At 35.4% G+C, this 15,696-nt stretch overlaps 1 protein-coding gene across 1 annotated transcript; it reads right to left on the bottom strand.

Moving 5' to 3' along the window:
- Positions 1 to 549: 549 nt before the first annotated feature.
- On the bottom strand, positions 550 to 14,068 carry dapk2a (death-associated protein kinase 2a). The gene is made up of 9 exons (XM_030161734.1): positions 13,944 to 14,068; positions 13,627 to 13,742; positions 8,871 to 9,092; positions 7,728 to 7,866; positions 4,925 to 5,054; positions 4,772 to 4,847; positions 4,515 to 4,667; positions 4,375 to 4,420; positions 550 to 1,466 (listed from the first exon to the last, which is right to left on the bottom strand). The coding sequence occupies exons 2-9, from the start codon at positions 13,686 to 13,688 to the stop codon at positions 810 to 812; spliced, it is 1,485 nt and encodes a 494-aa protein (XP_030017594.1). The 5' UTR covers positions 13,689 to 13,742; positions 13,944 to 14,068; the 3' UTR covers positions 550 to 809.
- Positions 14,069 to 15,696: the final 1,628 nt, after the last annotated feature.

Raw genomic sequence — 15,696 nt, 5'->3', positions numbered from 1 at the left:
CCCCCTTACCCCTACCCCTCCATTTTGCATATTCACATGAAGGGGTAGGGGTGTCCCGATACTCGACGAGTAGGAGGGGAAGGGCTTGGCCCTTGAAATGAAGATTTTTCAGCGCCACACTACAAACGGAGAGGTATGAGAAATCTCCCAAAATTCTGCTCAAATCATTGGCAAGATGGAGGTAAACACTGCAAAAAAGTGAAGTGTGATGAAAGAAACACACAAATGTCCGTATTTTCTTCATAAACAACTTAATCATTTGATTGACCTTTCAATGTTGTTTCATCTTTCTGCGGTTTGCAGTTGATAGCTGCAAAAAGATGATCAAAGCCCATGGAACAGAGATGGTTACAGCTGCTGATGGTATCATGAATACTTTCGGAAACAAAGTTGTTGCATCTGTTTATGGTGGCATCGATGACTGCTGCTGCTGCTGCTGCTGATGTAACAGGTCTGGAAGGGTTGTCTCATTTCACAGGGGAATGTTTCAACCTCGACCCCCTGCAACTCCGTTTCAAGGGGTAGCACCAAGCGCAAGGGCAAAGGGGGAGGGCCAAGGGGGGAATTGGGATTGGGTCTTACTTTAGGAAAAAACCAGTAATCTCAACCAAAAACAGACAAGATGCCAACTTTGTGCAATTACAAGAGCAGATACAGATGATATACACTGAAACTTTAAATGAATAAAAATGAATATCCTTTCCAGCATGAACAGTGTAAATTTTTATTGCAAACATGAAAGATTTTGTACCAAAAAACATCATCCCCCTGTTACAGCCTTTTTTGGACAAATGTGCATCATTTTGAGCTTATCTTTGCTGTCCAGTTTCAGAGAAGTCCAGATTGATCCCGGACAACAGCTCTCCTCCACAGGAGCGGTTCAGCAGCTCTTTCAGGGCCTCATTCACGTCATTGTTGAAGACAGTGGAGAAACTGCAGTTGGGATAACCTCCACCTCCTCCATCCATGGGAAATGAACCCACCACCTCGTGCACCCATTTCAGCTCATTGCTAAGCTCCAGACGTAGAGCATCAAAGTGGTTCTGTCTCTCCTGGTACTGACCGCTGATGGTGTCGAGGCTGCAGCTGAAAGCCTGCATGTCATCCTGCAGGCTCCTCTTCAAGGCCTCCACTTTACGAAACTCGTAGCGGATTTGTGAGAGCTCGTGGCGCACTTCTTCACTCTCTTCCTTGTACCAGGCCTCTTTTTCATTGTATATAGAGACCATGGCATCAATATCTTCCTGCAAAGAGTCATGAGCGGCTGCCAGGCTAATGAAAGAGCTCTCCATCTGGTCAATGTCCTCCACCACCTGGGCAAAGCGCTCAAAGTTTACATAGGTATTGTTGGGTGGCATGCTGGAGTGGGACTTGATCGTGTACTCCCTCAGACGCTTGGTCTTCAGCTGGCGCCGCTCTCGTTTCTTTGGCTCCTGGGCTTTATTTTCCTCCTTGTGTTCATTGGACTTAAAAATTTAGAGAGGACATTGTTATAAAGTGTTAATAAAAAAGTTGGATGAATGCATTCATCTGCAGTGGACATGCAGTTATGTTAGGTGGCATGGTTATTTAGGAAAACTAACAAAAAAATAACTTTTTTAACTCGTTAGGCACCAGAGATTATATATATATATATATATATATATATATATATATATATATATATATATATATATATATATATATATATATATATATGTGTGTATATAAAATTTTAATATCAAGATTTTAAAAAGCTGTGTGTTTCACTCAGTTATGTTGATGTTGCAATATTGTGACTTGATGATACAGTGTTTTCTCAACCTTGGGGTCAGGACCCCACGTGGGGTCGCCTGGAATTCAAATGGGGTCGCCTGAAATTTATAGTCATTGATAAAAATAAAAAATAAATAAAAACTTACTAATAAAAAATATATGGTGAGTTGAGAGAGACAATCGCAATCCACAAAGACATGACAAACTGTGAAGCTGAAACTGCAGCACTGTGGTTCTGTTTATCTTTCGAACGTTCATCGTGGTGAGTTTCAGATGCTGCAGTTCTTTCATAATTCATAGTTTGAGCTATTGTTTGTTCAGTTTTAATTGTCAGCCTTGTAAATCCAAGTTGGACTGACTGTACATATTCTGACCAAGTAAAATAAAATTCTCACTTTGTGCAGTAATCTACACCTGGCTTTTCTGCCTCCATCCATAATAATATACATTATGTAGACTAAATGTCATCTAAAATTAACATTTATTTGCAACATAGTATAGCAAAATATTACATGATCAAAAACAAATTAATTTTAGCAAAAAAAATGTCTCCATTTTGAATCTCTGGAGTCGCCAGAAATTTGCGATGTTAAAAGACATGCAAAGTTGTATTGCTGTTAATATAAGAGGGTGAGCTTTTAGTTTGACCAAAACATAGTGTTTTATTTTAAAAGATTAGGAGTAAGCCTATAAAACAATGTTACAGAGTATACATTATTACACCAATATTTGTGCTGACCAATAAATGTTATTTTTATTTTATTTTTATGATACATCCACTTGGAGCATGTGAAAATGTGATCAGTGCAGTTCAGACTAGTCATCAAATAGTCTATATCCATGTTTCCAGCTACTGCTGACTGTGAAGTTAGTTACAGTAACAGTGAACAAGGTTATTACACAAAAAGAAAGGCATAAAACAACTGGTCTATTGATCATTTGATAAAAACAAATGACTTTCAGATGTCTGAAACTAATGACTTACCACTCAAACTCAATTCACAACTTACATAACAGTGAGTCATTCATTTGCCTTTTTTGCATCAACAAAGAGTGCATAAACTATTTATCCTCTATTACTAGACATTTGACATTTTGTGATGTTTCAGCCTGAATTCAAGAATTAACAATTAATGTAAGGTTCCCTCTAAGATCCAGTAATAATATATAGGGGCTCTTTTCCCTCAGGCATATTTTCAAGATGTGTGACATTACTAAACATTGGAAAAAGTAACAAATGAGTCCCCCACCCTCTGCTGATGAATGCTACTGCTACACCATTAAAGGTTGGGATGTTGTTATTTTAAAACAGACGACAGATTTACTACTTTGCGAGGCAGTTTGCCATAGAGTATTTTGATACTGTCCTAAGGAGCAACCAAGGTGAGAAGTGGTCAGAAGTTAAACATGTTTTTAATGTGCTAAAGCAACTTATAGAAAATATAATCCAAACATATAAAGAATAACTACTGTATATGAGAGGAAGTCTGTAAACGTCTCCATTTACCCAACATGCTTTGATTATAATGCAACCTTGTAGTTTGGTGGTAACACTGAGCCATGTTGACCTCCAAACACCCTGCTCTTCATAAAAAATTGAATATATTGCTCATTCAAGCTGCTCAATCAAGACCACAAGATTTGGACAAAGTTTACATTGTCTGAACTATGGAGGTAATTTCCTGCCAAAACCAAAGAAGCAAAACATGTATTTTCTGACATTGTACTTGTCACAGGCGACAGTTTTCTTCCATTTACATTATTGTTATCTTCTATTTTTTTTTTTTTTTTTTTTACATATTGCTGCTCTTGTCTTCTGTTTCTTATGAATGTTAATATTGTCATCGCTGTGACATTGTAAATTTGTGCAGGACAAATAAGAGATTAGCATATTTTATGATGTAAGTCAAATGATGGTGGTACCAATATTATTTTATTTTTGAAAGGTCACAAACACGGAAATGTGAATAAGGCAGTTTTCCATGAACAGATTTGAGGGAATAAACAACTCTGTATTAGTTTTGTCATAAGGTAGAGTTTTAAGGTAAGTTACACATGAAAGAAAATAGAAGTAAAAGCGCATTCTGTAGGAGGTTGCTTCTAAAACATCTGTGATGATGAGACAAAGGAATAATTTAGTTTTGTCATCAATACACAGTATCTGCTGTAATACTAGAGTTAAATCTTTCCTAGAACAGAACTGATTTAACACCTCAAGGAGGGAAATATTCTTTTTAACAGAATTCAGTTGCTCTTTTATAACTTGTTTCCAATGGGAAATTAATTTGATTATATAATATCTCAAATTAAACTTAAAAGAGTCTATTATGTGGCACAGCTGATTTTGTGTTTTGTTTTGTTTTTTTTGTCTTTGCAGAATGTTTTGTAGTTGTACAACCTGCTATATTTGCTTCTGAAGTTTCATGTATTAGATTTATTACTGTATTATATTTGGACAAATAATCTTTAGTTTGTTGAACAACTTTTGTGTTTGCACCACATTGTTTGTAAGTGTCAGTTAGAATCACAAGGAACTTGTACAACATGTTTTAAATGATTAGTTTTTGCAGGAAATGACCTCCATATTGACTCAAACCTAAAATAGAAGTTTCACTATACCTTGATCCATGGGTGATTCAGAGCATCTTGAATTGTTAATCTTTTCCTGTAGGACAAAAATTGAACACATTATGTTTTAATTTTCATTTACAAAATATAATGCATCAGTTATTGTAATGACACAAATATCTCTGTCTTACTTCTTATCCCTCTCCAGTAACTGACTGATGAATTTCTTGGCCAGTTCACTGGTGTGACAGAAAAACTCCTCATCAAAGTCATAATTTATAGCTGAAATGTTCCTCAGTGTGTCCTGCTTGGTTTCCCCAAGAAAAGGGGAAGCGCCACTCAGTCTGGAAGAAAATAATGAGCACTTTATCCATTTGTTTAAAAAGAACAAGTATTATCATATTTAAAATACTGCGTTTAGGTGACATGTACTTCATGGTTCTCTTACAGGATGTAGGTGATGACACCGATGCTCCACATGTCTGCTTCTAATCCAAGTGGCTCGTAGTTGACGATCTCTGGTGCTAAAGAAGCAAACGGATGGCACATTAAATGATCACAGAAAAAAATCAATAAATGCATAGAAAAAGGAGCAACTCACCTACAAACTCAGGTGTTCCAAAGATGTTTTTAAATTCAACTCCAGCTTCAATCTTGTGAGCCAGACCAAAATCAATGAGTTTTATTCTTGGTAAAGGCACATTCTTGTCCAAAAGCATTATGTTTTCAGGCTGTAGAACAGAGAGAGGCTTTTACTGAGTAAATGTTCCACAAACATAGAGCAAAATATTAAAATGGTGACTAGAGTGAAAATCACCTTAATGGTCATAACTGAACAAAATATGTATAATTAAATTGAAACTCAATATTTTTGGAAAAACAGCTCCACCTATAGGATCAAATCACATTGGTGCATTTGTGGCTCTTGTTCAAAGATATTGGATGAAACCAAAGCTGAGGTCGGACATTCACATACACCTTGGTGAACTTTCAGAATGACACCCACATTTGTTTTTTTTATTCTGTGAATTTGTGAATTTGAGTGTATTCTCAGAGGTTTGAAGGTTTCCATACACTGTTTCATGTTGTATTTTTAGGTTCAATGTATAAGATTGTGAGGGACCTAACCACAGAAAAGGAATAAAATATTTGTAATAGTTCTAGTGCAATTTTTATTAATTTATTAATTTATTTATCATAAATATTATATCATATTTATATTTATATACATGTCCAGGGTGTACCCTGCTTTCGCCAATAAGTAGCTGGGATAGGCTCCAACGACCCCCCCGACCCTTGTGAGGATAAAACGGGTTCAGAACATGAATGAATATATATATATATATATATATATATATATATATATATATATATATATATATATATATATATATATATATGTGTGTGTGTATGTGTGTACATATATATATATATATATATATATATATATATATATATATATATATATATGTATATATATATGTATGTGTATGTGTGTGTATATATATATATATATATTCATTCATTCATTCATTTTCTGAACCCGCTTTATCCTCACTAGGGTCACGGGGGTCGCTTGGAGCCTATCCCAGCTACATAGGGGCGAAGGCAGGGTACACTCTGGACAAGTCGCCAGTTCATCGCAGGGCTGAACATATATATATATATATATATATATATATATATATATATATATATATATATATATATATATATATATATATATGTATGTATATATATATATATATATATATATACATATATATATATACACACACACACACACACATATATATATATATATATATATATATATATATATATATATATATATGTATATATAATTGTCATAGTTTTCCTTACTGTTTCAATACCTGAAAATAACAATTGCACACCTTAATAACATGGTGCTATACACAGGCTGAATTACAGTTAAATAGAAAAATACCTCAAATGGATTTTTTTTTTCATTTATAACACAAACATTTTATAGTTCCATCAAAATACAATGATCATCATTGTGAAGTTGAAAACATCTTACCATGGTAAATTTAATCTTTCAGCCTCAAATGCATTCTATTGTAATTCTGTGAAAAATATTCTCTATACAAATGTCAAAATATAACGTAAAGGTGAAGAATCAATTGTGTTATACAGAGAAAATAATAAATGCTTCATTGTCAGTAGTACAATACGGTCCTGTGACTGTAATCTTACCTATTGTACCTGAACCATGTTCTGCATGGTTCAGAAAAACAAGAGCTGTCAAGTTGTTTGTCATCGATCTGACCTCATGATGAACCAGGACACCACTGTGTGCACATTTGTTGATGTATAGTTGTGTGAATAACTAAAGTTGTTATGAGACACACACAAAAACAAAAGTTGACTAGTACGTACAAAGTGTCTGTTTGTAATTTAAATAATGTATATCCACATCACAGAGGTTTTCTGCTAAGAGAGTGAACCCCTTAACCCCTGATGTGCCTGTGGTGAGCATTCTGTAAGTATGATTTATTTAAATATTCCTGCAAATTCAACCGTTTGCTCCACAGGAAAAATGTCAAAACGTGCTGAGAAAATAGACCTTGTTCATTTCATAGATATCTGAGCATGCTCAGTGCACCCGCTGCTGCCTGTGTAATGGGGGCAAAACACAGAGCAGTGAGTGAGACCGACTCGCTATAAAAATAGACAGTTTGGGCTTTTTTTTTTTACACTGTGTTCCTTGTTGTTTTTTGTTTTTACTGTTGTTTGCAGTGTTGATTGTGGATTTTCCTTTATTTTCTTTACTGTGTTTTTACTGATTTTTAACTGTGCGACTGCTTTACAGAGTTCAACCAGGTGCAAAAAATCAGCTGGACTAATTTAGGAAAAAAAGCCATAAAACAAACTGGACCAAAATTCAAATCCTTGTTGTTGTTCAGTGTGTTCCAGTTCACAGTTCATGTTCAACATCCTGAATCTCTTATTCATGCACATTCTGAGTGCCTTATTTAGGAAACACCTGTCAAACTTAAACTCCTCTCTTGTCTTTTTCTGGTATTTCACCCTGTTTTGACCCTAAAACACACAGTAAAACAAAACCACTGACGAAAAAGAACACAAGCACATACTCACAGCAGCTTTTGTAACAATGAAACAGATGACAATTCATAGCAGCCGTTTCACTGAAATAATGTCTCAGGAGTTAAAGAAAAAAAGACACACAATGCTGAATCATTCTGCAAAATAAACTCAAGCTTTTGTTGTACTGACAAAATCATTCATTCATTCATTCATTCATGCATCCATTCATTCACTCATTCATTCATCTTCTGAACCACCATCCTCTGACAAAATGTTCACTGGGGAAAATGTGGCTGCTGTCTTTCATATTGAATGTGATTAAAATGAGGACAAACCTTGAGGTCAAAATGGGCTATTTTCCTGGCGTGGAGGTAGTTCACTCCCTCAAGGATTTGCTTAATGAACTGAGTTGCCTCTTCCTCACTAAGAGACTCCTTCTGGGCCAGGAAGTCAAACAGCTCTCCTCCAGAGACCCTGCATATCAGACATTTATCACAGAGCTGACAGATGCTTCACATGAGTGCAGTGTTATAGTTAAACATAAAATGCACACCAACACTGTACATCTAATGGTAGGGTATAAAAACAGACATGGACTAATTCAAATTAGATTGTCAATGTTATATCTATGGCAGCATATATCCCAAGAAAAAAACTGTCTGATCTTCTAATACAGTGATTCTCAACTGACGGGTCATGACCCAAAAGTGGGTCACAAACCTGTTTTCGGTGGATCACGGGCCTTTGCCTGAGCAAAACATAGTATTAAGAAACACTAGTTGCACTTAATTCATTGAATTCATTTTGCATTAATACATCGAGTGTGTTAAAAATTGGCTGTTACTTGAGATGTCCTGATTGTTATGTCAGCTTAAATAAGTGACTGAATGCACTTTAATTTTTAACTGAGAGCACTTTTTGGTTTTGGTTCAAATGTACCTCATTTAGTGTTAAAGGGAATATTTCCATATTTAGCATCACCACCTGCTGGTCAGTTTGGTTTATCATTAAACTTGTCTCCTGTGTTTCTGTTCTGTGATATTCTGTACTATCTCAGGTTCAAAACACACCATATTTTTATTAAATAAATGTGAGAAGTTGTTACCAAAAAAATGTGGTAATATTTTCTCTGAGAAAAAAAATACATGTTTGCAAGAATAAATCTCCTACTTTTCTCTCAAGATTAAATAATGAATTAATTTAAAAGGAAAACACTAAACAAAAAAACCCCTGTAATTACAGTAAATATGTACAATAAAAGTGTCACTGTTTAAAGAGCAAAGGAATGATTATTTGTACCAAAAACATTAAAAACAAAACAGTGAACAAGCTAAACTAAACCATTACCACCATTGTTTTTGAACCTTACCTAATAATAAGATATATAATATGTAATTAATGTAATAAGCCCGTGTGTTTGTTCAACAGAATATTTGCAGGTTAATGTATGTGTTCAGTTGTGTTAGTGTGTCCCTCACAGCTCCAGGATGAGCACAACATCAGTGCGGTTCTCATAGACGTCGTGCAGCGTGACGATGTTGGGGTGTTGAATCTGCTGCAGGATGTCCACTTCCCTCTCTATTTCCTCTCGGCGTACTCCTCGAGAACTCGCCATGCTCTGCCTCTTCTTGATGAACTTGGCAGCGAACTCTAGACCTGTACTTTTCTCTTGGCATTGCTTTACGATAGCAAACTGTCCACTGAAACACAAAAGACAACTCCACTTGCTCTGATGTTCGGGTTTGACAGTACATGTTGATGTGCGTGGGGGGGGGGGGGGGGGGGGTGACATGCAGCAAATAGTCTCAGGTCAGAATTGAACCTAGCCTTGCAATAGGCAAATGTGGGATGAGCCCTCAGTTTTAACCCAATCCATGTCTAGGATGTAATTTTACAAAGGAACTATGACTTGAATCAAGCTTTAACTAAAAATCTTGACAGGAATTATATATAAATACATTTTTAACAGTTTAAAAGGGTTGTGTTTTGTATTGATTTTGCAAATATCAACAGCAGGGGGAAAATGTAAACTAGAATGTATCCATGGCTACCAAAACCACCAATGAATTAACCCTATGTATTTAAACTGAAAAATGTTTAAAGCTCACTGTTCCCACACATTTGTATTATGTATTATTGTATTTCTATCAAGTTTTCTCCTTCAAGAGAAAGAGATAGTCTGTCAAAATAACATGGTGTCTTATCATCTATGGTTTACATTATTAGCTCTCTATTTAGATAGAAAATAGCTACAGTAAAACCACAAATCAACTCTGTTTTCTGTATGGTTTGATCTGTTTGGAATCACCGAACAAGGTCAGAACTGTCACAATTTAGTGTGAACCATGGATCAACAAACAGTGAACTTAGCAAAGATAATAACATCATATAATACCTTTATACCTTCATAAGACTCATGATCAAACTCACCCATGTAGAAGAAACACTGCCATTTTTTAATGATTGTCACTTTGTTTGACTCTTAATGTTGTCTCTTAACAGTTCTCATGCCATGGGAGACTGACAGACTGACTCACAACTCCCTCTAGTGGTCATACACAGTGACAGTAACGTGGGCTCATAGTTGTGAATACTGTCAGTTCATATCTGCTACAGATAGATAGATAGATAGATAGATAGATAGATAGATAGATAGATAGATAGATAGATAGATAGATAGATAGATAGATAGATAGATAGATAGATAGATAGATAGATAGATAGATAGATAGATAGATAGATAGATAGATAGATAGATAGATTTACTTTATTAATCCCCAAGGGGAAATTCAAAATACAAAATGCAGTCACCACTCCACAGAAACAGTCATCCACATTAACATTTAATAAATAAATAAATGCAGAGTATAAGTAGCTAAGAATGAGAATAAGAATATGAACTCTTATTTCTGAACAGTTCCCTTACACTTTTATATCATTTATGAAAAAAAAAACAAAACAGAGATACCACATATGCATACAACACACAGCTTCTTTAAATAAAGCTATTAAACTTTTTTTTGTGACAACATAACAGACCCAAATATAAGTTTGGTTCAACTTGACACTTTCGTATCAGTGTTTAAATTACAGTACATACTGGACACAGATTGGACTAAAACTAGGGCATCATGGGATCTCTTGAGAGTGGAGGGGTTTAGGAGTGCAGACACTAAAGCACAACACTCTGAGCTCTTGGCGTGACAAGAACTTGTTGAATGTCACTCCATATTTCTTACTCTGTGGTGTTCTGCCACTTGTAAATTTCTCTTTACACTTAACTGTTGTGATGTAACAAAGAATCCGCATGTTAAATTTTAAATTGGGTCAAAAGAAACATTGATAAGTGAACTCCCCATTAGACCGACTGATATTCCTACTGGGAGCTATACCTAAGGAGATGTTTAGTTCAGATCAAAGACACATGTTACAGATACTTTGATCGCTAAGAAAATGATAACTGTCAACTGGAAGGATCCAAAACCACCGACTGTAACTGAGTGGGTACAGAGACTGAAAAGGGTCAACACTATGGAGCGAATGACCACAAGTCGACAACTAAAGATGGACACTTTTGAACAAAGATGGACTGTATAACTCAGGATTTGGGTGACTGATGAAGCAATGGGAGCTATTACAAGATTTTTATGTCTCTCTATGTCTGATATTGTACTGCTGTAATTGTCTTTGGTAAAAATAAATATTTATTTTTCATGTGATTTCCCTTCATGCTATTCCTATTGTATTCTGTTTACTTGTGCTTTAATTCTTAGGGTCCTATGTCAGAGAATGTTTTGTTTTGTGGAAAAATAAAAATATCTAAATAAAGAATAAGAAAAAAAAAAAAAAAAAAAAAAGAAACCTTGATGAATGTAAAACCTGCATGAATAACTCTTTTCTATGCGCATTTTGATGAATGTCTATACAGGGTGTATCAACAAAAAAAAAAACTATACATTTTGAAAAATTACCCCCAGTTCTGCATTTGATAACTTTTGGAATTTTCTTTTATGGATGTCGGTAGGTAGGGGATTGGTGGATATTTGTCCAAATTTACAGACCCAGGTTTTCATGCATGAGTGAGCAGGGGCAAGTTGTGCAATCCACGTTAAAACTGGTTTGCGCGAAGAAGCGGTGGGATTTAAATCCAATCAAAGGTTATGGGAGGGGACAATGGGCATCCATCTTGTTTTCCACAAAATTGCCAGGTTACAGCATTAACACTTTGGCCACCATGTCAATTTCATTTCTTTACCCATGGCAGCTGTTCCTGCCTTTCAAAGTTAATTCAACTTGTTTAGGCCTGAAAATGTAACTGAGGACAGGCCAAGTTAGGGTGAGGGTTAGGGTTAACCTTTGATTGGATTTAAATCCCATCGCTACTTCGCGCAAACCAGTTTTATTTTGTATTGCGCAATTTGCCCCTGCTCACTCATGCATGAAAACCTGGGTCTGTAAATTTGGACAAATATCCACCAATCCCCTACCTACCAATGCCCATAAAAGAAAATTCCAAAAAATATCAAATGCGGAACTGGGGGTAATTTTTTAAAATGTATAGTTTTTTTTTTTTTATACACCCTGTAGAATGGATGGACAGCGATGGTTTGGTGATTAAAACTGTACAAAATGTGCTGAACTCCGATGGTAATTCAGCCCTGTCACTCCAGTTTCCCTAGCAGTGGTCACCTCGCCCTATATATAGCACGGCACAAATAGTGCAGCAAACTGTGTCACATCAGAAACATCACAGACACTCACACTCAGAATACAATCAAATATGACATACAGATGTTTGGGTCTGATCAGTTTAACAAACCAAAGCCAAACCAGGATCAAGTCTGATTTTTATATGTTTTGTGAGTGCGTCGCTGCATTGGTTTCTCTCCTGCTGGATAGTTTGTAAGCCAACACTTGACTTCCTCCTCTGTGGCCCGTCTGAGAGTAGATATAACTCCGGCTAAAGATAGAAGACCGTTTTAAAAAGCCACTTGACGTGCACCTACCAGTTGTCAGATCTGACAACACAACAACACAACAGAAATAAAATAAATGGTGTTCTTTGTTATTTGTGGAACACAGTTTCTGAGTATTGAATGATTTATATAAACATTTCAATATAACTTGAATGTGTGTGTTTGTAACAGGAAGGGTACATGAAAACGACTCAGGCCTGTTACATTTCACATTATAACTACAGACAGAGGTGGCAAAAGTCTGAACTCCAGTAGAAGTACAGATCATAGCGCAAAGCAAAGACTGTGATAAAGGTACTGTTCAACTTCTTTACTGCAGGAAAAGTGAAAAAGTACAGGGTCTGAATAGTACTCAACGTGTATAATTACCTACAGTATGTATGAGTTCAATTCACTGAGATTGATGATTGAACAATGATTCAAAATAAAATCTATAATTTTCCTCAAAGCTCAAGTAAAAAAACTGAATTAAAACATAAGAAGGAGAAAGTTCAGATACTTGTGTTAAAATACAGGGGTGAAAGTTTGTAAATGTAAACAGAAAAAATATTTTGTTGTTATTTACCACATCTGCCTGCACCATGATTCTGTATAAATTCAATATTTTGACAGCACATAACAATAACTGCATTGGATTATGTGTAATATTGCTGATTACTGTTTGTCTTTACTGTGTAAACTAATGTCGACAGAAACAGTGCTTACATGCTCATTTACTGTATGTAAATATTACTGATGTATAGGCTTGACTCAGTGCTAATAATTATGTAGGGTGAATTGTCCTCATGTGGGACACTTAAGCTTTACATAAAATTACATTACCATGTTGTCTTAACATTGTAATACACAACAGAAGTCCGAAATACAAAAAATGTCCCAGATTAGGGCAATCCACCCTATTAACCAAGGCTATGTTCTCTGATATAACGTTATCGTTCCAAGTAGGGTTTGGTCATGACTTTCAATGCCAAAAAACGAAAACATGACCTATTTCTTTAGATATTATAAACATGTCTAAAATTTCCACAATGAGATTCCTCGTAAAAAATAAAATAAAATAAAATAAAATACGGTGAAGTATAACCTTTTTTGTAAGTGATCACATTGATTACATTTAAATGTTAACAAACTTAAATTTATGAGAAAAATTGCAAAAAAAAAAAAAAAAAAAAGTATTTTTTACCATCTGAATAATCTGCAAGGTTGGAGCCAAACAATATGCATATAAAAATAAATAAATAAACATGCTTGTACTTACCTTCCCAACTCTTCACCAATTTCGTAGAAATCCTCCACTCTCTGTTGCTTGAAAACAGCCATGGCTGCAGCTTTCACTGATGTTTGTTACTGTGAACCCGCTGAATCCCTTTTCATCTGCAGCAGTTTCCATAAGTTTTTGCAGCACATACGACATAGTGGATACAAAGAATGACAATGCATGGTGGGGTTTGTATGGATTTTATAAATGTCATTGATGTTCTATGTAAACACTGGACCGAATAAATAAATAATACATTTCATCCGTCATGCAGCGATAACAATACTGAACATGAGACTTCTCTTCCGTCTTCTTACCGTGTTAAAATATGTTTCTGTCCCGTTTGGGAACAGTCAGTCCAGTCCTGCGTGTCCACTCCACGAAACACGAGGTGTCCACTGGATCCAAAACAGCAGCGGAGCAGACCCACGTACAGTGTATATACATATACACACACATAAACAGAAGTTCATTCCCAGAACTACAGCTGTAATGCATAGCAGCATTGAAAGTTAAACAGCTTTACCTTCAGAGTGTGTCTTAAACACTGTCTTTTACCACAGGTGCTGCTGAAAACACGACATAAACTGCTTCTACTTCTATTTTCTTCATTCACACTGTTTCTTACTTTGCATTAAACCAAATTTAGATTCAGATGAATGAGTTTATTGTATTTACTCTAAGACGAATTGAAGACTGAAATATCCTCATTCAGAATCCACTCTCATTTGTAATAGAACGTGCCTGTCTACTTTACCCGTGACAAAACTAAAGTGACTTTGCGCATTTGTGGACGGGCTTCTGCTGCGCCAGTGTCATGGCTGCGCACTGTTCTGTCTGCGCCACCTGTTCATGGACACCTGTCGTCTCACTGAGCCAACAGGCATGAAGACCCAGTTGTTATTTTGGTTTTTCTTTTGTTTTTGGACTTTTATGTGTTGGCACAGAGGTTTGACTTCAACTGTAACCTACTGATTTAAGTAGTGGATTACTGTGGGTCTTATGTTGGATCCCAACGTGATCTGGACTGCACAGTTTGGCTTAAGTTTCAACCAGGATGTTCCAGATAGGAAAAGTCACAATAATGCTGTCAAACTGCTGTATACCCCAAGAAGTTTTTGCAGTGTTACACTTTCCATATTTTACAGCCACACACTCTCCATTATAAATTAATCGAATATATATTTGTCAAACATGGTTTTGTTCTAATAAAGATAAAGATAATATTTGCTTCCAGCAAATAATACAATTCTACTTAAAACACTAATTTGGCCTGAGGGATTCTGATCTCATCAAGTAAACCATAATTTTTTTTTTCTTGTATAAAAAATACATTAACAACTTCAGCTGTATGTCATGTGGCAGGGTTCTCAGACTTTTTGTCACCTTTGGACCCATTAGAACAGTGGTTCTCAAACGTTTTACAGTGGAATACCCCCTGAAATATACTTTTTTTTTTTTTTTTAATCCAAGTACCCCCAACTCTCAGTTCAGCATTTTTGATTGAAAAAAAAAAAAAAAGGCAAAATTTGTCCCTGTGCCAAAGGTGTCTGTTTATATTTTCAAAACTTTGTAAATGAACAACATATGTAATATACTGTATAAAAAAAAATTTAAAAATTAAAGTTAATTTTATGTGCAAAATATAAACTGAAAAGTGCCGTCTATCATTGAAAAGAGAAAAAAAGGTCATCAATTAATTAATGAACCTTTCATCAACAAAAAATAATTACTTAGCTACTCAAATAAACTCATTTAGAATAATATAAAATAGAAATGTTCTTAAAATGTTACCTAAGCTTAAACGAGATGATTGACACTAAAACTATTAAATCAATGTATTTATTGTGTTTTATATTTCAGTATTAATTCTCATTATTTATTTTGTATGATTTTGAATGGTGGTCTGGCTGCCTTCTTGCACTGAACAAATGCTTTGCCAAGGGGAACTTCATAAAGTATATAAGGCTCCCCTTAATATTCCACTGTCTTTATTTTGGGTTTTGTTGAGCCACATCTTGATATGGGGCTCAACAGAAAGAAACAGAGGGGAAGAGAAGAAAGGGGGAA

The sequence above is a fragment of the Sphaeramia orbicularis genome, chromosome 3 (assembly GCF_902148855.1).
Source record: "Sphaeramia orbicularis chromosome 3, fSphaOr1.1, whole genome shotgun sequence".
NCBI classification, from domain to species: Eukaryota; Metazoa; Chordata; class Actinopteri; order Kurtiformes; family Apogonidae; genus Sphaeramia; species Sphaeramia orbicularis.
Note: the sequence above shows the minus strand (reverse complement) of the source record. Positions and strands in the feature narration are given on the sequence as shown.

Excerpts from the sequence above, each read along its gene's own strand:
- dapk2a (XM_030161734.1), bottom strand. The coding sequence starts at position 13,688 with ATGGCTGTTTTCAAGCAACAGAGAGTGGAGGATTTCTACGAAATTGGT. Across the intron at positions 9,093-13,626 it reads ATTGGTGAAGAGTTGGGAAG|TGGACAGTTTGCTATCGTAA; the intron begins GTAAGTACAAGC and ends TTTGTGTTTCAG. Across the intron at positions 1,467-4,374 it reads TGAATCACCCATGGATCAAG|TCCAATGAACACAAGGAGGA; the intron begins GTATAGTGAAAC and ends TAAATTTTTAAG.